Source organism: Hyperoodon ampullatus (assembly GCF_949752795.1).
Source record: "Hyperoodon ampullatus genome assembly, chromosome: 1".
NCBI lineage: Eukaryota > Metazoa > Chordata > Mammalia > Artiodactyla > Ziphiidae > Hyperoodon > Hyperoodon ampullatus.
The window spans coordinates 200097638-200119919 of NC_136914.1; the positions used below are offsets into that span (position 1 = coordinate 200097638).

Consider the following 22282-nt stretch of genomic DNA (forward strand, 5'->3'; position numbering starts at 1 on the left):
AGCATGAGTGGCCCTGGCTGTGCCCACCCTTACTCCTCCCAGCTGCCAATTCCTCCTGCCTCCCGGTCTCCCCTAGAAGTGGAGCCGTTTAAGTCTCTGTACCTCTCGGAGAAGATCCTGCTCCGGCTCCTGAAACATCCCAATGTGATCCAGGAGCTGAAGTGTGATGAGAAGAACAAGAAGGCCCCGGAACACTACCTGTACCAGCGCAACCGCCCTGTGGACTACTTTGTGCTACTTCTTCAGGTGAGTGGGAAAGCCACAGACCCCCCAAGGGCAAGACAGGACCTCTCTAGACTGGAGAGGAATGGCCATGCCTCCTCTGTGCCAGGTTCCAAGGCTCGGCTGGCTGCCCTGGGAGCAAGGCCAGTTGGTGTGGGTGTTTGTCCACGATGCTCAGAGGGGACAGATGTGATGGGCTGGCATCCTGGAGTGTTGGGATCTTGATGGCATTTAACCTGACAGCAGCGATGTTTGTGGTGGGATGCAGTGGGTACCTCCCAGCAGAGGGGTTTTGTCGCTGAATTTCCAAACCTGCTGCCCTACAGAATCCCTAACACCTCCTTGTCTCTGCTTGGCCATGCCCGGGAATGCAACTGTGCACTGCCTCCCAAACTTCAGACGCTTCTTGTTTCAGGCCCTTTTCTCTGTTGAGCTGAACTCTCACCACCTCTGATTTCCACCCACTGGTCCTTGCTCTGCTCCCTGGAAGTGCACAGAACACATCCGCTCTCTCTACCACACTTCAGCCTTTGCAGTCCCTTAATCTTCTCCTTAAGAAGACTGGGAAGGGAATAAATGAGCAAATGAAAGAGGGGCAGCATCTTCCCGGTACTCACAGGAGTACAGTCACCTTTTGCCCTGGGTGCCTGGAAAGGCCTGTAAGTAAGTGTCAGGCATGGTTCCAGCACTAGGTAGTGCTGGTGTCCTGGCCTGGCTCCACCATTAGCTCCGTCCCTATTCTCTGTCTCTTTCCAACAGAATCTGGTGAGCCCTAAATACAGCGATTGTCTTAAAATCTTCATTAAACTCACATTGACTTAGAAAGGGCCTCTCTGTTACAGTTCCCCTGCAGCCTGTCTGCTCGGACTCGGTAGTGTACCTCACACCCATCCTTCCAGATAGCCTCAATAAAATGCCCTCTCTTCTCCAGAAATGGAGTTGCATTCTTTACTGTTGGAAATGGAGAAGCGTCCTGTTACATCATTTATATAACACAAGGAACACATAGAGTCTTATGCCTAATATAAACTTAACCATTTTCAAATAAATCTTGGAGACGTAAAATGTAGTGGCAAGAGTGTAGATTCAGAAATTGGGAAGATCTAGCTTTAAAGTCTAACTAACCTTGACTGAGTTATTTAACCTTTCTGAGCCTCAGAATTGATTCATCTATAAACTGGGGATAAAAATAGTACAGGCCTCATAGGGTGTGGGCGGATCCATGCAGTGGATTTCAGACCCATAGACGCACACTATATGCACAAGCTTCTCACAGAATCAGGCTTTATCTCAGCCAGACTTAGAGATGGTTTAGTCTCAGACTACACCCGTGGGGCAGTTTACGGGGTTCTGGGCTAGCTGGTGCCTGGACCCGCATCATGGAAGAGCCATTACAGTCTGCAAGGAAAGCTTGGATGTACATGACGGGATGCTGCTTTATGAACTAAGCAAGTAATTTACTGCCAAGGCCTTCTGAAGTTGGAGTTGCTGTTTCTGAAACGTATCCAGACAGAATTCACATTTCCCTGTGATAAGATTTTAAGTCCACTTACTATCCAAGCAGAAGTGCTTAGGGTCGTAGTCACTAGTAGATCTGGAAGTGCTGTCCACACCCTTAGTACACTTCCTTCTTTCTCCAGGGTAAAGTGGAGGTGGAGGTTGGTAAGGAAGGCCTTCGCTTCGAGAACGGAGCCTTCACCTACTATGGTGTCCCAGCCATCATGACCACTGCTTGCTCAGGTATTCCAGTTTCCAAGCCATAGCTTATTGGGGAAGCAGTGGGACAGTGGAGAAAATGCATCTGGGTTCAAGTCATGACTCCCGTTATGGACCCTGGACAAGCCTTTTACCTTCCCGGGCTTTAGATGTGGAAGTACATGGTAGACTGTAACATTACCCAGTGTTAGGGATGGATAGTGGTAATTTTCAATATGAAAAGACAAGTTTATTTTGCTTTTTACACTTCCACCTGATTGCCCTGTTTTTACAGGGTTGATTGGTGCTGTGGGTGGGGCGGAAGAGGGAGAATTCCTTTTAAGAAGGTGTGTTTTCTGAATTGCCTCTGAAACACACTGCATCCTTCTGTCCTTAGATAACGATGTGCGGAAGGTTGGAAGTCTGGCTGGATCCTCTGTCCTTCGTATGTATCTCTCAAACCCCTCCCTCATCCTCCCTGCTGTGGTCCTGCCTCGGCCCACTCTGGGGACCTGGACCGAGCACTCTCAGCCTGGGCTAGGGCTAACACAAATGCTGGCAGCCTCTTTGTATGCTCTGCCAGGAACACTGCTTTCTGCCAGGTACCCACGGACCGCAGGGGGCTTAGTTTCTGCGTGTCTGGAATGTTTTCTGCTGCTTCTCTGCTCACGTGCAAATGACTAATGACCGGGGAGGGAGGTTGTGAGCGGAGGCACCATTTATTGTCACCTGCCAGGGAATGCAGGCAGGTGGTTTGTGTGCTCTGGCGGAGGTTCAGCCTTTCCTTCGCTGCTGTGATAATTCACCCACTGTCCTTTACTTGCAAACCCTAATACGCTATTATTGTGTCTGTGGCGATTAGTAAGAAGTGACTGCAAGATCTTAGGATGTAAGTCCCAGGCTGGTGCGTATGTTGCTTACCTGCTTCTCTTTCCTCGTTTACCACATCTCAGCTGGTGGAGAAGTGTCTGCAGCTGGCCGTGCATGCTGGTGGGGGCTGGCACGGGGCTGCTGGCGGGTGTCTTTTGCGCCTTCTGTGCTCTACCTTCTCTCTGTTTCCTGCATAAGTTACTGCACTTGTGCTTAGAGGGCATGGCATTTAGTTTGATATAAGTGTGATCCAGAAAGCATTATTTCTCTAGATTTCTCTTTGATTCACCGGTCTGAATTTTGCATTGCTTTCAGCTCTTAGTGTTTATGGTGGCCATTTTAATGTCAAAGGGGTGTTTTTTCTCATCATAAGAAAGATTTTACATAGTGCTTTTTATTGGGATTTATCAGAGGGACCCAAAGCTTGATATCACAATCCGTGGCACATGAAAAGTAGATACCATTTTAACACAGAGAAACTAAAGAAATGACTTGCTCCGAATCACCCAGCAGGTTGGTGATTTACCTAGATGCATTCCAGTGTCCTGACTAGTTCACACAGCACAATGAAATAGAGATTTTAGATCCATCATGTTCCAGAATGTAATTTGTATGTGGAAATATTGGAAAAATTTGCAGTGTAACTTCACATCCTAGCCCAGCAGATGTCTGAAATGAAATTGAAGTAGCTGCCCACACCCTAGGGGTGGTCCAACATGAGTTGAAGGAGAGCTGTAAAATAAAAAATCCTCGTACATTATTATACTTATATAAACCAACAAATCTCAATTAAGGTTGATGAAGGAAGTGTCAGTTCTCAGAACAAGAAGTCTAGATGGGAGAGGGATGGTCTACAGGACCCGGTAAACCTTGGTTCTCTAAAGGAGATTTCCACCATCCATCACATTGGGGATTGCTCATGGTAGAGTAACTCCTGGGATATGAAATGTTACCTAGACATGTTGGCCCTATTCTGGCTCTTCCACAAGACCAAAAGAGGTGGGAACTCTAGGGGAAAAGAGCTACCTAAAGCTGCCAAGCCCATCTGATTTAGATGACTTTCTTTCTTTTAAAAAAAGTTTTTTAAGTAGTGAGAAGGTATTATCTGGTTTCCTCCTTTCCTTCCTTCCTGTCTCTAGTTCTTTCTATCAAAATCCTTCCATTTTATACGTGAGACACAGTAAACTTGCAACACTAATCTCTCCTTCAAAACTGGTTAACTAAAAAGAAATATTAGCCTCTCTTTCCCTCCCCACACTTGTGAGCATCTTTATCAATCTTCAGGAGGAAAAAGAAATTAAATTAGCCTGTAGGGGTATGGAGACATTTTCCATCCTCCCCCCACAAGCCCTCCTTACCTAATACAGCGAAGTGTGAGGAACTCCAAAGACCGCCATCCGCAGCCCCTGCCCCCCCTTGTTCCAGGTCCGCTCTCAGCCCAGGTCCAGCCACCCAGCATCTTTCACTGGCCAAGGACCTCACCTGTAGGTTGAGGAAGAGCTTAAGCTGAGCCACAAGGCAGTAAACTCTTGTAGGGTCTCAGTCTACCAAACTACCCCTGTCCTTGATGCCAGCCTAGAGCTTTGTCAGCCTTGAGGGTAATAAAGGAGACAATGAGTTTGCCAGAACACTGGCCCTGTGACCAATGCCTCAAAGCTGAACTCGAGGTTACAATAAGTCCCTCTGGTTTTCCTGTGCAGGGCAAAGGGAACACAGTCAGCGCTATCTCCTTTGTCTTGGTTCTGATTGCCAGAGAACCCAGGAGGACCGTGGTGAGCCTGGCACTCTGGAGGAACGGGGCCTGAGCTCAGCATGACCAGAACAGATGCCCACAGGGGTGTGCAATTGGAGAGAGAACAAGTCTCCTATCTACTTGGCTGGGTATACATGTAATTTGTGGCCCAGAAGTGCTAGGATTCTTCTTGAGACAATGGGGTTTCTTATTCCAGTGTGTCTCGTGACACTAGGGGCCTGTTAAAATATTCTTTGACAAAGAATATGATTATTTGACAAAGCAAATGATTATCAGGTAGGTATAAGGCTTTCCCCTCCCCACTCCTTTGTACTATTGGATAATTTCAGGCAAGTCATTGGGCTCAGCAGCTAAGACTATGGAAGCCACCTATTTCAGTGTGCTGTCACCTGCACTCTGACTTCATTTAGGTCCTTGGAAGGGACTCTGGGAATGACCAGATAAGAGAGATGAAAACAGATTCCCATGCAGAAACACTGCTTGATCAGGGTCAAGATCGGGAAAGGACTCCACCCCACCCAGGCCCCAAGTGATAGCCAGCAGCATTTCAGACTCTGTGAGGAAAGAGAGAGAAGGAAAAGCGGATAGGAAGAGAGGTGCTTTGGAGCACTTGTACTTGCAAAGAAATGACTGATTTAGTTTACCAAGTTGATTTACATTAAGATTGCTAGACATGCTGCCCTTCCTGTGTCCCAAGGCTCTAGGCACGCACAGTTCCTCCCCAGCACTGTGACCACAGAGGGAGCTCCTAGGAGTCCGAGGCAGGCGACAGCTTCCTCGAGGATGCCCCTAGCAGGAGCATGCACTTGCTTTCACCCCTCCCACAGGTGAGCTGGAGACTTGAGGCAGCTGGGAGAGCCCAGCGGGAATGCAGTGCTGAGCTCCCAGCACATTTGCTGGCTCCAAAAGGCGCCTCAGACAGAACACTGCCCACACACACTCCCTGCTGGGGCACTGCCTGTTCTTTTCATTGGCGGGTCTGATCCCCTCAGAAATTATTGTGCATCTTTTTGGAAGACCTTCAGCAAAGTCTATTTTATTTTCTTCTTTCTGGAGATTGACTTTGTGAGAGGATGCAGTTTCCGTGTTTCCAGAGGCAAGATTCACTTTGGCAGAGAAATGTGATGTTGTGAAGATCTGGGAACAGACTGTCTCACATGCTTTGCTCTTTGTCTCTCTCCTTTTATGTTTATCTTCCCTTACGCAACTCACAAATCCTTGACTCTTTAGTGCCCGTCTCTGTGTCTCGTACCTTCGCCTTCAGCAGAGGGGACTCTCTGGCAGGCTCCCCAGGTAAACATGCATGGGGTCTCGATCTCCATAGATCCATGGGGTTTGCAAGAGGCCTTTGGTCTCTGTCACTGTCCCACATGAAAACTAGTCTCTCCCAACTAGTCTCTCCCACGACTAAGGCATAGCACGTTGCACGGCTAACACTCACTTGTACTCACTGACCTGGCATTGCTGGTTCAATGGTGTCACTTGTGAACTTAGCCCCGAAGGATATATCTGTGTACGTAGATGGAGAAATGGTGGGGTGAGGAATGGTGTGAATTTTTCCTTATCATTTGTCTGACTGCAGAATGGAGGGATAAGGGGTGCAGCAGAAGAAAAATAGGAAGAAACAATGAAAGACTGTGCTTTATTCCTATTTTTCCTCCATCTTTTCTTCTATGTGGTCTCTGCCTTTAGCTAACCCACTAACCCCTCCTTATCTTTCTAGTAATGTTACTGTGTAGTGACCATATTCTCTCTAGCTCCGCTCATACAAAGGATGCTATATGTAAAATTTTCAAAACAACTTTTCATCAGGCTTAACCTCTCTTGTTAATTAAATAAAAGTTACTGGATTTTTTTTTAATCAGGTAAAGTAGCTCCTCACAGAGCCACACAGTAACTCAAGGATTGAGTAGAATGTAATGAATCTGAACAATCAGTTAAGTGTTTATATTGTTTTCATCCCTAGTCGTTCATCTCTTAGGGTCATGGAGCAAGTAATGACCAAACTAAGAATGTGTTTGTTAAGTTACCTTGAAGTTAAAGCACAGCCCCATTTCCCATACCCTCTACATCTGTCTCCCTTATCCCAATGCTTTGGCGATGATTCTGAGGCCCCACCATAGCCTCAGGCATCAAGAATCCAGTTATGTTTCACTGTCTGTATAGTAGACCCTCAACATTCAAAAGGCTCTGTTCTGAGACCTCAAACCCCCAAATTTGCAACTTCAGAACTACTTATGTTGATCTTTACTTTCTCACAAATCACATTTTTCCATCAAAAACCATCTGGTTCCCATGTTTATCTGTACGAGACGACTTAATCACCTTCTCAAATTTCACCAGAGTTTTCTCTCTTACTTAGTGGAGATTGTCCACCAAGAAATAAATTTTTTTCTTGCTTTGTGAGAGCTCATGCCTTCATGATGACTACAGGAGTACTGTCAATGGGAGATGCCAATCTGGTACCCTCCCCAGCTAAGTGGTCACCCCCACATGCCCGTAAAGTTAGAAATGACCACACCATGGACCTTCAAGATCCTTCCCATGTGAGGAATCTTGGTGAATGAAGAACGTGCTATGAAGCTTCATCAGCAGAAAGGAAAGATGTACATTTTTAAAAGATTTTCAACGAAAAGGATCAAAGCATTAAAAAAAAGAAAAGAAAAGAATGAAAGCAGGAGAGCAGGAGTATATTTTTTTTTAATTAACCCTCAGTTAACCAGACAACCTAGTTAATTATAACTTCCTACTTATAAGAAGGTTAGTTCTAGTTCATCGGTATTTATTATGAAAATTAAGGTGACTCATTTCTGCTGTGCAGTCCCCCTAGGAGGTACTGAGTCTTCCGATCCAACTCTGGCTGGTGCCATGTGCTCCTGAGAGCTCTTTTAACCTCCCCCCCCCCTTTTCCATGACTGGAAACCCAATAGGAAGCAGGGGAGGGCAAGGCCAGCTTATTCCCACCCTTGGTTTAACTCTGCAGAGTGGAGCAGTGACGGGCGCAGCAGGAAAAAATGAGAGATGGGAACGTTCTGCTTCTCCTTCGGCTCTTTTCTTCCCACCTTCTTCTGTCTCATCTCTTTCTGTAGCCAACCGCTAAGCTTTCCTAGCGACCGGGTGACATCCCCAGGACCTATAATTTGGTATTTCCCAGTAGCTCTTGCTTCTGTTCCATATCAGCAGAAGAAGCCTCAGTCATTGGATTTTTATGGAAAGCAGTTCTGGGCACACTCTGGTCCCATACTTGATTTATGATCCAGATACATTAATTTACATATATTATGTCTTACTCCATCTTAGATAAACCCTAGAAGTTAGGAATTATTGCTGGGCAACAATAGGTAAGGAAGCAGCTCTGAGAAATTAAGCCGCTGGGTCACTGTCAAAGGTGTAGTAAGAAGGTAGAGGGATGAGGACTGGCATCCAAGCCTCTTAGGTCCTGTTCTAGGCCGGGACCTTGCTGCCCTTCTGAACGTGGGCGTGTTGTGCCCTCTAGAGGGCTGTGACTTGTCTGCATTTTGAAAACAGCTGTGCTCATGAACTAAGGTGCTCCCTCTGGGTTGAGGCCAGTGGTCCCTACACCAAATATTGCCACCATTACCCATAGGCAGTTTCCTTCTATTTGAGACATTTGAAATAAGGAGAGCAGAGTGGTGTGTGGGTTACCTCCAGAGTGTGGTGTAATTAGCCAGATTTGCAGGTGCTTTCATTTAAAAACGAAACTGCTGAGAGTACACGGCCCCACTGCAGATCTCCCCAGATTCATCCCTTTTTTTCTTCTCCCAGTGGTGGAGATGATTCCAAGTTCCCCATGACAGTCCTTCCACAAAAGCACAAAGACAGGAGAGAGGTCGCAAGCAAGGGTCCTTTTTCAATGCCCAGTTGTCCATCTGTAAGGTACTTTGAGATCAGTGAGGTTAGTTTTTCCCCAGAATATAAAGGGAGTACCTAAAAATAGTATTTTTTACTTTGTGAAATGTAAGTGGAAATATTCCTTTGGGTCGGCTCTTGCATAGTAAACATTTGGGAACCATTAAAGCTCCATGTAACGTGAGCGCATTCATCTGGACTCCTAACTTGGGCTGAGTTGCAGAGTTCACATTGTAGCTTTGACAGAGAGCTTTTGGCATTTGGTTGTCTGATGTTGAATATTACCCCAGAATGATGAATTTTAATAATCCTAGTTTGTAGTCCTATAAGCCTATGTAATTAAATTCCCCCATCCAGTTTAGAGAACACAGATGCCCCGTGGCACAGTGACGATGACCAGAGTGAGCTATTCCTCCCCATCCCTCACCGGTGCTTTGAAAGATGTAAGCGAGCAGCTGCTGAGCCCTACCTCCTCTCAAATCCCCGGACTGAAAAGGGCAGTGGGATGTTCTTCTGTATCATGGGTCCTGCTCCTGTGATAGAGTTGCGAAAGCCCTCCAGACACAGGTGTCATGAGTAAAGCAGAGCTGTGCATAGGTTTTCAGGGCCCCTGCCTATTAGTGCAGAGTGAGGGGAGATTCCGTCCAGTCCTAATTGCAGTTTAAAACCCTCTTCCTCCCCTTCTCCCACCCCGACCCAATTTTACCCCAGTGTCTTCTCCACCCAACCTCAGTAACTCCAACTTGCCATCCAGGACAGATATCTCTTGCAGACTGACCACGTGAAGTCCGCAGGAATGAGGTCTGCCACACTTCTCCACGGCACTTGGGGGTCTAGAGCAGGAAACCCTGCCCTCCCCCAGGGTTGCCCTCCTGCCAGTCTCTCCAGGGCCAGCTTGAGGGTATGACGTAAGAGCAAGAGTGGGCAAGGGATATGTCGGAAGCTTGGCCTGGGCCCTGTTGAGGGGTCCTGTGGTCAGTTTCACGCTGATCTGTCGCCTCTCAGACCTCTTTGCACTGTGCTTAGGATTCTCCTTCTCTCTTCACTCCCCCAAGCTGTGCCTCTGTGCTCTCAGGAAATGCCAGGGGGAATTATACAACTTGAACTAGTTTGCCATGCTGCTGGGACACTCGTCTGTTACTGATTTCTTCTCTTTTTTTTTTATTAATAGCATTTCCATTTCCCTTGCTCAGGAACCTCTCGAGTGTATGTGCACAATTACCAAAATGCCGAGTCATCAGCATCCTACCTGTTGAGGAATGTAAGGCTCTGGGACACAAAAACATTGATCTTGCGCAACACTCAGATGAGCTGGGACTTTCTTTGTCATGAAATGAGGATTCCTTTGTCATTTAAAAATTGCTTTTATATACCCGACCTTTGTAAGACAGTTGTATCTTCTGGTGTTGGGAATCCTTTGGGATTTTATGAATAAAGCTTCAATAGCATTGTTTTTACTTAAAAAAAAAAAGACATGTTTTTCCTCCCAGCACAACCGTGATGTCGCTTGTGTTTGACATGTGGGTCCTTGTGAGTGACAGCAGGGTGACATGCTTGTGCTGGGTGCCAGTGAAGATGAGAGCTTTGGGGAGATCAGGGATGAAGCTGTTTCCTCTGTTTCCAACAGGGAGTAGAAGTGATTCAGGCAGAAGTTGTTTAGTAGATACAATAGGGTTGTGGTTCCCTGTCAGCCTCCCTGACCCTATCTTGAATTATGACGTAAGGGATGAGGATGTAGAGCAGCAGATGTGGGGTATGTGAAGCACGTGTCCCACCAGGCAAGGTGGAGGATTATCAAGCAGCAATGGTCATTCCTCAGGGTAACTGAAACCACAGACGCCTGCCCACACTCTCTCTCTTCATTCCAAACTGAGTTGAGGATAAAACCCACCAGATCAAGGTGTGATTTCCAGACTCTCCTCACGCCAAAGAAGCTGCACTCCTGCAGGACTGCCTGCCCCTCTTTTCCACAACAAACAGCCCTGAGGAAACACCACCGACTTACTTAGTCAGTCACCACCTCAGAACAGCCACAGTGGGCCTAGGCAAGCCAGACCTCATCGGTTTGTTTTCAGGGGATCAGGACCAGACATGAAATGGGTATTTCTCTGCCCAATGTTACTGCTATTTACAGTCACCTTGGTGCTTCACTCTGTTCTCCATGGCACCATCACTGTCCCTCTCGGTCCCTGGTCACTCTGGTGTCACCCAGCAGATAAGTAGGAGACCTGACTCCAGGACCCCCCGTTTCACATGCTCTTATTAAACAGACAGACAGACAGACAGAAGGTCTTGATGCTCCCTGCGGCCTCTTCCTCAAGTTACGGGGCCAAGGCCTGAGGCTTCTTGGTGCCCTTGGATTCTCACTGCACACTATTTAACGCTCCAGGGCATTTCTGGAGTGTTCTTCTACCCACCCCTCACTTCAAGAAGTCAGCTTCCCTAAAATGACTTCGGTTGCAGGGGGAAAGCCTTCTGATTCCAGGGTGATTGAGAGCCCTGAAACCTTTTAAAACAAAATTTAGATTCTAACTAAAAACTCCTTCAGGGATTCTTAGGTGCTGATTTGTTCATTCTGTACTTTTTTATTGAGTGCCTACTCTGGGCCAGGCACTGTGCTAGGTACCAGAAGTACAACAACGACCAGGAAAGACAAGGTCTTTGCCCTCATAGAATTTATCATTGAACTGAGTAGACATTACAAATGAATGCAAACCTGTAATTAATTAAAACTTGTGAAAAGTGCTTTAAAGAGATGAACAGGGGACAGTGATAGAGGAAAATAGGGGTAATCTTCTTAGGGTGGCCAGACCAGGTCTTCAGAGTAGGTGGTGTTTCAGCTGAGACCTAATGACTGAGAAGTGAGAGCAGGGGTGGGAATGGTGCTAAAGTGGGGGGAGGGGGAGCAGGGGAAATGGCATCTACTGAGGTGGGTATGCTTACATGGTTGAGGATCCCCAAGGTGGCCAGTAAGCTAGAGCAGAACAAGCAGGAGAGGAGAGGGAGCCCCAAGATGAGATCAGACAGGAAAGCAGGGCTCAAGTCATAGGGGGTTTAGGGGTCACAGCAAGGAGTATGGATTTTATTGAGATTCAACAGGAAGCTGATTTGTGTTTTTAAAATGTGCTTTTGACAGCTGAGGTGAGAACAGATTATGAGATTATAACTGGGGAGACCAGACTGTGGTCCAGGCGAGGGTGATGGTAACTGGGACTTGAGTGGAGACAGAGGTAGGGGCAGATGAGTCTATTATGTCGGGGAAGTGGAGACTTGATGTGGGGCTGACAGACTGGCAGGAGTCACGGGAGACTCCCAGGTTTCTGGTTTAAGTAACAGCATGTATGTGAATGACACTTACTGAGAAGGGGAAGACGGGAGGTGGAACCCTTAATTCTATAATCTGATCAAGGCAGTGATTATTCTGGCTCTAATGAGAAAATGATTCAACCTATTGTCATTTTAGTCTTTCCACTACTACATGGTTTGCCAGACAACAATAACAGCCTGGCAGCTAAACAGATCGACAGACCTCCAGAAGTCACTCCAAATAGATGCTAATCATTTTGATGGATGGCAGCATTATCTTAAGAGACAGAATTAAATTCCCAAGGTTCTTCCCTGAAAGAGCCAAGGAGCAGAATCTCTGAGGAATCAGACTCTTCATTGGAGCCCCTGAACTGAATCTGTGTTAGGAGAGGCTGAGAGCCTCCCATTTCTCTTTTTTGGGAAGAAATGAAGAGTGGCGTCAGTTGGGAAGCAGAGGGATGGGAGGGGCTTTGCGGTCTCTCATTCAGGGTTATTCTATGGTGGAGATAATGCTAGGGTCACCTTAAGAACCTCTCTTCTCTTCTGTTGATCCTGGGAGGGTAGTTCACACAGTCCATTTTGAAACCAAGTGATGTGGTCTTGAAGAAGTGGTTCTTGAAAATGGAAAAAGAAGCCGGCTCTGAACATTTAAGAGGCCTTTGACAGAAGGCCTGGAGGGTTATTCCAGCCTCCAGCCTTTGAGCCTAGAAAGAGCCCTGCCCTAGACCCACCCTTTAGGGGGCCTCACTTTGGCCCTCCTCAGCTCCACGCCTCTCTGTGGGGTGAGTAGTTCACAGAGCCAAAGGGATGTACCACCCAGAGCTGTGTTCTTCCTTCTAGACCACGTTTCAGGTATGGGAGTCCTGAATTCCCCACCCAAGCAGCTCTGGGAGACCGGGCCAGGAAGCCCTAGGGCAGAGCTGGTTCTCCCCCTACAGCCCATTTTCCAGCACAAAACTCTTAAGGAGCCTCATCTGGCCTGCTAGGTTTTTAAGAAGTTATATTTGTCAAAGACAAGGATAGAGCATATTTTAACAGTTTATTGATGTGATTTAAATATCTTTCCACATGGTTTATGGGCCTCCACTTGTCCCTGTCCCTGCCAGTGTTGGGGCCTGCGTCATCCCCTCTGAAATGCCTCACCATGGTGAGGGCTGCTTCCCTGTGCTGCGACAGGTGGTTTTTAGGGCAAACCTAAGGCCTCAGCCTTCCTAAAAGAAGGTTTGTGAATGGAGTTTATATAAAAGAACTCACCCTAGTAGAGGGTCCCATGGTCTGGGGTAGCAACCCGCACTCACAGAAGGGTCCTCATCTCCTGCACGTACCCCAGAACCGAGAAAGGCAGCAGCCCACCCAGGTTCTCGCTGCTAGAGGTCGTGGGGAGCAGGAACCTGAGCTGAGTAGGGCCATGAGGCCTTAGGCATTTGCTCCTCGTAAATGGAGCGGCCAGGCATTTTCCTGGGCTCTGATGGGAGGGGAGAGAGCCCAGTCCGCCACCCGGTGTTGCCATCACCTAAACGTACTACGAGACCTCGGTAAACGACACCCCTTTCTCTCTCTCCCTCTTTCTGTTCCCCTCTCCCTCCTCCCCACCCCTCCCTCCTTCCCTTTCCTCCCTCTCCTCTCTCTCACCCTCTGCAGTAAACCGGTCCCCTTCCCGCTGCAGTGGGTTGAACCGCTCCGAGTCTCCGAGCCGTGAGCGCAGCGACTTTGGAGGAAGCAACACCCAGCTGTGCAGTAGCAGCAACAACCTCTACACACCCGACTACTCAGTCCACATCCTCAGCGACGTGCAGTTTGTGAAGGTAGCTCCGCAGGGAGGGCTGTCCCCTTACTCCCAGCCAGCAGCATCCTGTTCCCCCTGTTCCAAGATAATGCTGCGTGGCAATTGCTCCCTGGCTTTCTAAAGGCCCTGGTTTCGGTTAGCTTTATTCTGTTCATTATTTGTCACCGTTATTGTTCCTTTGTTCGTTTGAACCATGATTGTTCATTAAGATCTCCTGATCCCCATTTTTCATTGTGGAGAAACTGAGGCACAAAGCGATAGGGAATTAGCTTGCCCGAGACAAGCTGCTGGCAGAACTGTTTCCTTTGGATGCCCCGCCATTGGCACCAGGTTGATTTTATTTATTCAAAATAAATTTGCAGGTGATTAATAAACCAAGGGTATAGAAGAAACCATGCTATGATTTTACATGTGGATAAGATTTTACGTATTAATATTTAAAGTCTAAAACACAATTCAGCCTGTATGTTAGCTGAAAATATTTTGTCATTGAAAATATTATTATACCCCCTTGCTGTCACTGAGCTATTTGAAGAAAACCACTTTGCAAGTGCAGTAGAGAGAGGCAGCAGTGCTTATTGCCTTATAATTAAGGAGGAGGGCTGTTTCTTCATACCCCTCATTGAGATTGGTATTGGACAGAAACATTCTAAGATTCCCTCCTTTCTCTTGCTTTGATAGGTTTTATTTTGTTTGTTTTGTTTGCTAGCATTCCACAAACAATTACACACTTGGCCTGAGGTCAGAAGGGCACCCATTTACCTGAGTCCAACTAAACACCCAACGCACTCACTTGGTAACAGTCATCCCAGTTGCAAGCAGGGTGAGAGGAGTATGGAAATCACAAAGGTGGGAGGAGGTCCTTTCCTTCTGTTCAGAACACTGACCCTGATTATTTGAGGGTGGTGTGTGCTGGCTGGCTTTCTATGTTCCAGAACTCTGCAAACACCCTGAACTAAAACTCAAGAGCGTTGAGAAAAGTAACCGTGGAGAAGAGGGGTCACTCCTGGGGGGTGGGCTGGGACAGTGACTGTTGGTGGGGTGCTGCGTGCCATGCACTTCAAGTCCCTGAACGAATTTCCCACTGAGTCCTACAACCACCTTAACAGGTAGGTACTGTGTCATCCCCACTTTATAGACGACGTGGGAGCTTGAGGAGTATAAGGTCACGTGGCTGGGACGTGGCAGAGCCAAACTTCAGATTGAGTCTCTCTGTCTCCAGAGTCCAAGCCTTCGAGTCCTTGGGCTTTGGGGAGAGTTTAGGGAAATCAGAGCTGACAGAGCCCGGGAGAAGTGCTTTAGGCACTAACCCAACAACATGCGCGGTGTGTATGACTGTGGACACTTACTAGTCTATCGTGACAGTGAGAATGAACCTCAGAAAACCACAGCCCACGATTCTCCTCCCTCTTGTTTCCAGCCCTGAAGCCCTCTCATTGCAGACCTTCCTCAGAAGTGGAGGTAGGAAAAAATGGGAGAAGAGAAATTCTGCTATACTAACTCTTAGTGGTTTGTAGTACTGGGCACATGGTTTGTGGGAAAAGAAACTGAATGTCACTGTATGAGTCAGTGGTTCAACAGGTATTTACTTACTACCTGCTTGTGCTTGGCACTGTATAGGCATCAGCGAGATACCATGGTGAACAAGACAGCAAGCTCCTACCTTTCTAGAGCTTCCATGCTCCTAGGGGGAGAAAGATGATAAACAAGTAACTACATAAATAACCTAGGTAATTTAGGGGAGTGATGAAGGCTATGAAGGAAATAAACTGGATCATGGGATAAACAGTGATTGGGCAGAGTTGGCAAGGAGGCTGCTTTAGAAATGGTTGTCAGATCAGCCTGAGAGAGCAGGTCTCTTTTGTTGAGACCTGGAAGGGAATGTGGAGAGAATGTTCAAGATAGAAACAACAGAGGCAGGAAAGAGCTTGGTGGTCCAAGGAGGATCTTTGTCCTGGCGCATTATGCGCAAAGGCGAGGCCGATGTGAGTTGGGAATGGAGTGCTGGCAGCAGTGTTGCCTCGCATCTTTAGGCCAGAGTATGGTGTCTGGATTCTGTTTTAAGTGCATTGGGAATTTTTGTTAAGTTTGTTTCTCAGGTCTTTCCATTTGTCTTAGTCCATTTGGGCTGCTATAACAATTACCATGAACTGGGTGGCTTAAACCACAAATATTTATTTCTCACAGTTCTGGAGGCTGGATCTCCAAGTTCAAGGTACTGGCAGATGCAGGTGGTGTCTGGTCTAGTGAGAGCCCACTTCTTGGTTTGAAAATGGTTGTCTTCTCTTTGTATCCTCATATGGCGGGGAGGAGAGAGAGAGGAAGAAGGCTCTCTTCTTATAAGGACACTAATCCCATTCATGAAGTCTCCCCCTCCTCATGACCTAATTACCCCCACCTCCTAATGCCATCACCTTGGGGGTTAGGGTTTCAGCATATGAATTTTGGAGGGGACACAAACATTCAGTCTGTAACACCATTTATATCCTAAGTTGAGAAAATCCATATGAGGCTTTGGGGAGAAAAGTGAATGAGATTTTGAGGAGTGGTGTTTAATGAGCAACTGTGATGAGCCCAGAGTTTTTTGAAACACCTCTGGGACTGCACAGATTGGAGAGCACTTTCAGGAGATGGATCTGGCAACTCCTCAAAGAGGAATGTGTTAGGATGAATACCTAACACTAAGATTGTAAGGATTTTCCTAAAACTTACAGTTGATCTCATATATCCACCCCTAAAATATAAGGAAAGGGAACATTCTATAAATAACAAGGAGCATAAAAGGGAAGTCTCTTTCCTGACGTGAGCCAGTGAGGTGTTGAGAACTCCAAATCTGAGGTCAATTCTCAGGTGCAGGTGTCATCCTTTTTCGCAGGCCAGAGGACCTTGCTGTGACTAGGGCAGCCGAGCATCACAGCACATGGTCCGTTTTTCTACCTAGATATTTTGAAATTGAGAAGACTACATGGCAAAAGTAGAAGCTGAGGGGAGGACAGAAACAGTTAAAGCATAATTCAGAAACCTCTTTCAACTTGTGGCTCTAGTCTCTTAAAAACTTCAGTTGCAATGGGTTGTTCTACAGAAGGGGACGTTGTGAGTTCAAGCTCTTGTTTAACACAAGGGTTTGATTTTCTCTTTTGTTTTTTAATGTAAGTTATCAATAAGATGATACAGTAAACTGACGCTGAGATTTTTTTCCTCCTGACTGAATGGACTTTTAGGACCATGTTCAGGCTGCTCTTTTACTCACCTCCTCAAACCCTCCTTTTTTTAACATGAAGAGAGTTTTTGAGGAAGCTCAAGGGGTGATTTCACTGGCCAAAGCCCCTGTGACTGTCTGCAAGGGCTTTTCCTGTCCAACAGACTAAGTTCTAGAACTGTTCATTAAGTCCAGTAGTAATTTGAGTTCAAGATAAAATTAGAAAGGTGTATCCAGTGAGTATCTGGAAAAAGTATTAAAGCCATGATTAATAGTAGTTAATAAGTTATGAAGGTACCAAAAAATCCTTATGAATTTTTTAAATGTATTCTGTAAGTATCATTTTTAAATTAAGAATATTTGGCAGACGTATAGACAGAATTGTGTAACCATGGCCAAGATGCCCCATCACCATCTGGTGGCAGAATCTCTAAATTGCAGAATCGTGTTTTGAGGGATGAATAAACTACCTGAAAGTTGAAAATGTAAACAGAACATCATAAAATGATTGGAAACATCACACTGGCTGAAAGGTTAACTTCTGGACACATTGACTGCTAAGTCAAAATGTCCCAAAGTGTACCCTTAACTCCTATTAGTTTTAAGATAAACAGGTCTCCATTTCCTATGTAATTTAGAGGATGCTTGAGTTCTTAACTGGCCAGAGTATAAGGCAACTTTAATTCAAGCTACTGTTAAGAAATGGTTGTAGCTACAGTAATGAAAAAAGAATAAGAACGTATTGTCTTTAGAACAGTGGTTAGATTCCCTCAATGCCAATCAGTAAGTATTCGTTGAGCATTAAGGCTGGTTCTAGGCACTATGACCAATACTCAAGACATACAGTTGAGGAGAAGAAACATAAGTCAAGTGACAGTAACCAATGCAGGGTAGTATCTAATTGATTACAAAATCATATGGCACTTTATTTTAAGCACTAACTTGTCTACAGAATATACTGGACCTTTAGGAATTAGGAAAGAATAAGAGGAGAGTGAAGGCAATGCCAAGAGCAAGGAGTGGGGAACCCTGATAAATAGGGGTATGGAAGGCAAGCGAACATGGCGCATTCAGGGAATGTGAAAGAGGAGCTGAGCTGGACCAGTGGTTCTGACTGGCAAGCAGTGGGACACTATGGCCATGCAAGGCTGTATTATCAAAACTGGGCAGAGCTGTTTAGTTGATCTGCTGGACCATCACTATCTGTTACAGTAGCCAGTTGCCACATGTGACTGTTGAGCACATGAAATGTGGCTTATCCAAACTGATGTTTGGTAAAATGTAAAATAATGGTTTGGCCAAAAAGTTCATTTGTTTAGTGAATACGTTGTTCAATAAAGTTCTCCGTGAAAATGAAAAATGTGTCTTTTAGTCTCACTTAAAACCAAACAAACTTTTTGGCCAACCCAATACATATTGAATTCCAAAGACTTGGTACAAAGATGAATGTACGATTCCTTATTAATTATTTTATATTGGTGACATGTTGAAGTGAAGTTATTTTGGGTACATTGGGTCAAATGAAATATATTATTAAAATTAATTTCACATGTTTGTTTTTACCTTTTAAAAATGTGACAACTAGAGAATTTTAATTTACCTATGTGACTCACATTATTTTTCTCTTGGACAGTACTGTAGTATGTAGAAAAGGCTTCATAGGTGAACAAGGGGAGGGAACTGAATCTAGAAGTGCAGCTGGGGAGATTCCCTGAATACATTTCCGGAGAGGTCCCTTCTCAAATTTCTTTCAGGGTGACACATTGACATGGTATTTGTGATATTTTTTTTAGCTTAAAAAGAGGAAGCAGTGTGAAAGCAAGGCTGTGAGATGCCTACAGCAGGTAACCAATGGGCAGTGCCTTTGTCTTGAATAGGCAGTGTGTTTCACACCATATTTTCTAGGCGAAGGGTCTTCTTTAACTAAACTGGAAGCCAAATCTAAACTAACTAGTTAAAAGAACCCAAACAATAATATCAAGTGCTTTGTTGGGCTTATGAAGTGTCATTTAGGAAATTTTCCTGTTCAAGCCAGGAGAACCTGCAAGACTCCAAAGAAAGCTTCACCTTTAGAAACCCATGGGCACATTAGAAAATTGAGTTTTCATGATAACCTTGGCTCAGACTGTGTGCCAGCTTCTCTTCAGTCATCTGATGCCTATGGACCCCCAAAAAACACAGCAGTTTTGGGGGGACCTCCCCTAAAGTTTTGTGAAAGGCAGCCTCCATGGGCATGTGAAAGGCAGCCTAATGCAGCCAGGTGTGTTTGCAGTGTACAGAGCTGAGCTCAGATGATTTCCCCTGGAGAGCAAGAGTAAAGGCCCTTTAAAGTGAAATGCCCAGATTGCAAGGAGTGCCATTATCAGACCCTGGAGTTTCCCCTCTGAGAACTTGGGGTTCCACATTCCCACTTCATCTTCCATCTCCCTGGCCCCAAAGAATGAATAGCACTTTCCCAGGCAGAACACACATCACATGGCTGGGGCTCTGAAGGCTTGCTAACTGTCAAACCTTAGGCAAGTCCCCCATCTTTCTGGACCTCATTTTCTTATTTGTAAAATGGGCATCACGAGACCTCACATGCCTACCCCATGCAGTCATTGTGACCAAAGGAGATAACACATTCCTAAGTGCTCTGTGAGCCATAATGCACTGTATGGCTGGAAGGTTCCATCCTCATATCCCAACATCTGTCTGCAAAAGCAAGCTCTCTTGGGTAACATTAGCACTAGAGCTTTCACCAGCGTCTGAAAATCTAATCATCAGTTCCATCTCTTTAGGATATTTGTAGAACTTTCAGTAATATATGGGGTTTCCAAAAATAAAGAAATAACCCAAAGATGTTTTAAATAAAAAATTGAAAAGAAATTGCAAACCAATTTTGTGAAAACGCTATCAGACATGAGTTTGTTACTGCAAGTAAATAAATTTATTTGTGAGCTTCCAGGTCATAAAAGGAAAAAGGAGAAACCTAGTGGATATTTGAGTTCTCATCCAATATAAGAAAGTATATAATTCATCTAGAGAAAGGAGCTTATTCCTGGCACTAATTTCATGAAGGATTTATAAGGTGGATTCCTTTATGACTATGGAAGGCATCAGAAAAAAATAATAGTAATAAATTGGCTTCATCGGTGGTTTTGCCAGAGTTTATGTTCTTCGTTTGGAGGTTTCTTATTTCAGCCCTTGACACAAGCTGGGGGTCTTGCTCTTGCCGAGTCCCCACTGACTGCCCTTTAGGAAGAGGGTCCTTGGCAACAGTATAAGCCTGTGTTTTACACCTCTCAGTGGGCAACCACCCTGCTAACTGAAGATGCCCTCCATCCTCTCCTGGGTCTCGGGAGAAGGCTTGGTTCTGCCAGGTGCAAGAGGCCAGAGCCAATAAAAATGAACAGAGGGAGCTCTGGTGGCAAACAAGCAAAAGGGTCCCCTCGTTGTCCCTTAACTGCTGGGCTGGGGATCATAGATCCCGGGCCACCAAGGCCAGGGGTTCCCAAGCACCTCAGTGGGGATGCTTCTGAGCTCAGGGAGGCAGACTACATCCAGGGAGGGCTCTGCCCAGCTCCTCCTGAGCTTCCGCCCCTTCCTTCCAGATCACACGGCAGCAGTACCAGAATGCGCTCACTGCCTGCCACATGGACAGCTCACCTCAGTCCCCCGACGTGGAGGCCTTCACTGACGGAGACTCCACCAAGGCCCCCATGACCCGGGGCACACCCCAGACCCCCAAGGATGACCCTGCTGTCACCCTCCTGAGCAACAGGAACAGCCTGCCGTGTAAGTCAGTTGGGAGGATGATGGGCCGGGCTACCGTGGGGTAGGGACGGCCCTACCTTCCTCCTCAGTCCTGCCCAGAGCTGCCATCTTGTCCTCATGGGGCCCCAGGTCTTCTACAAAGCAGGGAGGTGACACACTCACTGTCCTCCCCAGGCAGCCGTTCAGATGGGCTGAGAAGCCCCAGTGAGGTCGTGTACCTGAGGATGGAGGAGATGGCCTTCACCCAGGAGGAGATGACAGACTTCGAGGGGCAGAGCCCACAGCAACTCTCACTGTCTCCTGCAGCTGTTCCCATGAGAGCAGGTCAGGGAGGGAAACTGGGCCCTGCAGGAACAAGTGAGGGTGGGTGTCAAGGCCACCAGGTGCTGGGATGGCCCACGGTGAGCCATGTGAGGGAAGTCTGGGACCCCTGTCCCCATGTAAAACTTCCCACCTCATTCCACCAGGGAAGGGAAACTAAGGCTTACTGTGCACCTACCATGTGTCGAACCCATCTTAATCCATTCCCCTAGGAAAACAGTGTGTAGGACAGTTAGCTAGGTTTCCACCTGGATTCAGATCCTGGCTTCTCCACTTAGGAGCTCTGCAACTTAGGCAAGTTACTTTAACCTAAGAGTAGGTTTCCTTATCTTAATAGATATGTTTCCTTATATTAGTAGATATAAATCACAGTGGCGGGCTTCCCTGGTGGCGCAGTGGTTGAGAGTCCACCTGCCGATGCAGGGGACACGGGTTCGTGCCCCGGTCCGGGAAGATCCCACATGCCGCGGAGTGGCTGGGCCCGTGAGCCATGGCCGCTGAGCCTGCGCGTCCGGAGCCTGTGCTCCGCAACGGGAGAGGCCACAACAGTGAAAGGCCCACGTACCGCAAAAAAATACAAAATAAAAAAATCACAGTGGCTAGCTCATGAAGTAGCTTTGAGCATAAATGAGATAACGTTTACAGGAGGGCACATCATAGTACTTGGTACCATGCTCCCTAAATGTTAGGTATCAATAGTTATTATTAGGCCTAATTTACAGATTAGGAAACTGAGGTCAGCCATCACTCTTACTGACAAGGTTCGTCCCTTCCTTTGGGCCCCAGAGACTAGCTAGTAAGCTGGTTTTGAACTTTCACTTGCTGAGAAACATCAACCAAAACACCCTACCTGGATCCCTGGGTGTGTAGGTGGGAAAGGCTGTGTTCTTTCTTCTTTCCTTTCTCTCAGCATCAGATAGTGAATGTTGTCATATCAACCTGGACACAGAGACCAGCCACTGCAGCAGCAGCTTTGAGGAAACCATGGGCCAGAAGTTGCTGAGAACCTTGAGTGAGTAGCTCTTCACCCAGATGAAAACGGCCCACCAGCTGGTTAGTACAAAAAACATGTTAGGATCTTATTCCTGGAGGAGGAACCATTGACTCCTGTTGGGAACCCTAATGAGGTACAATTGTGGAAACCCATAATAGGGCTCAGGCAGTACTGCACCTTTGATACTTTGGGGAACTGTCCCACTCAGTTAGTGGTCGTCTAGGACAGGAGTCTGCAAACCATGGCCACAGATCAAATCCTGACCTCCCTCCCCTGCCCATTCCTGTAAAAAATAAAGACTTACTGGATCATAGAACCCCCTTGTTATTGATGGCCACAATGGCAGAGTTGAGCAGTTGCAACAGGGACCAAATGGCCTGCAAAACCTAAAATATTTACAGTCTGGTCCTTTAAGGAAAGAATTTGTGTCTGGGACACTCAATAAAAAAGAAAGCAATATCCTCTGTGGAAGGAAGTCCATGTCAGAGAGAACAAGGTGAAAAATACTCC

The 22282-nt window shown here is 46.4% G+C and overlaps 1 protein-coding gene across 2 annotated transcripts in view; it reads left to right on the forward strand.

Moving 5' to 3' along the window:
• CNNM1 (cyclin and CBS domain divalent metal cation transport mediator 1) overlaps window positions 1-22282 on the forward strand; it is a gene marked incomplete at both ends in the record, with an annotated part of 392548 nt that overhangs the window by 369641 nt on the left and 625 nt on the right. Inside the window, 8 exons of one of the 2 annotated variants that reach the window (XM_079714930.1) lie at window positions 77-246; window positions 1863-1962; window positions 2315-2362; window positions 5771-5833; window positions 13358-13521; window positions 20295-20478; window positions 20632-20781; window positions 21689-21790. In XM_079714930.1, the coding sequence (XP_079571056.1) occupies window positions 77-246; window positions 1863-1962; window positions 2315-2362; window positions 5771-5833; window positions 13358-13521; window positions 20295-20478; window positions 20632-20781; window positions 21689-21790 (981 nt within the window). The remainder of the gene's footprint in view (window positions 1-76; window positions 247-1862; window positions 1963-2314; window positions 2363-5770; window positions 5834-13357; window positions 13522-20294; window positions 20479-20631; window positions 20782-21688; window positions 21791-22282) is intronic. The other variant, XM_079714931.1, reaches the window with a different exon arrangement.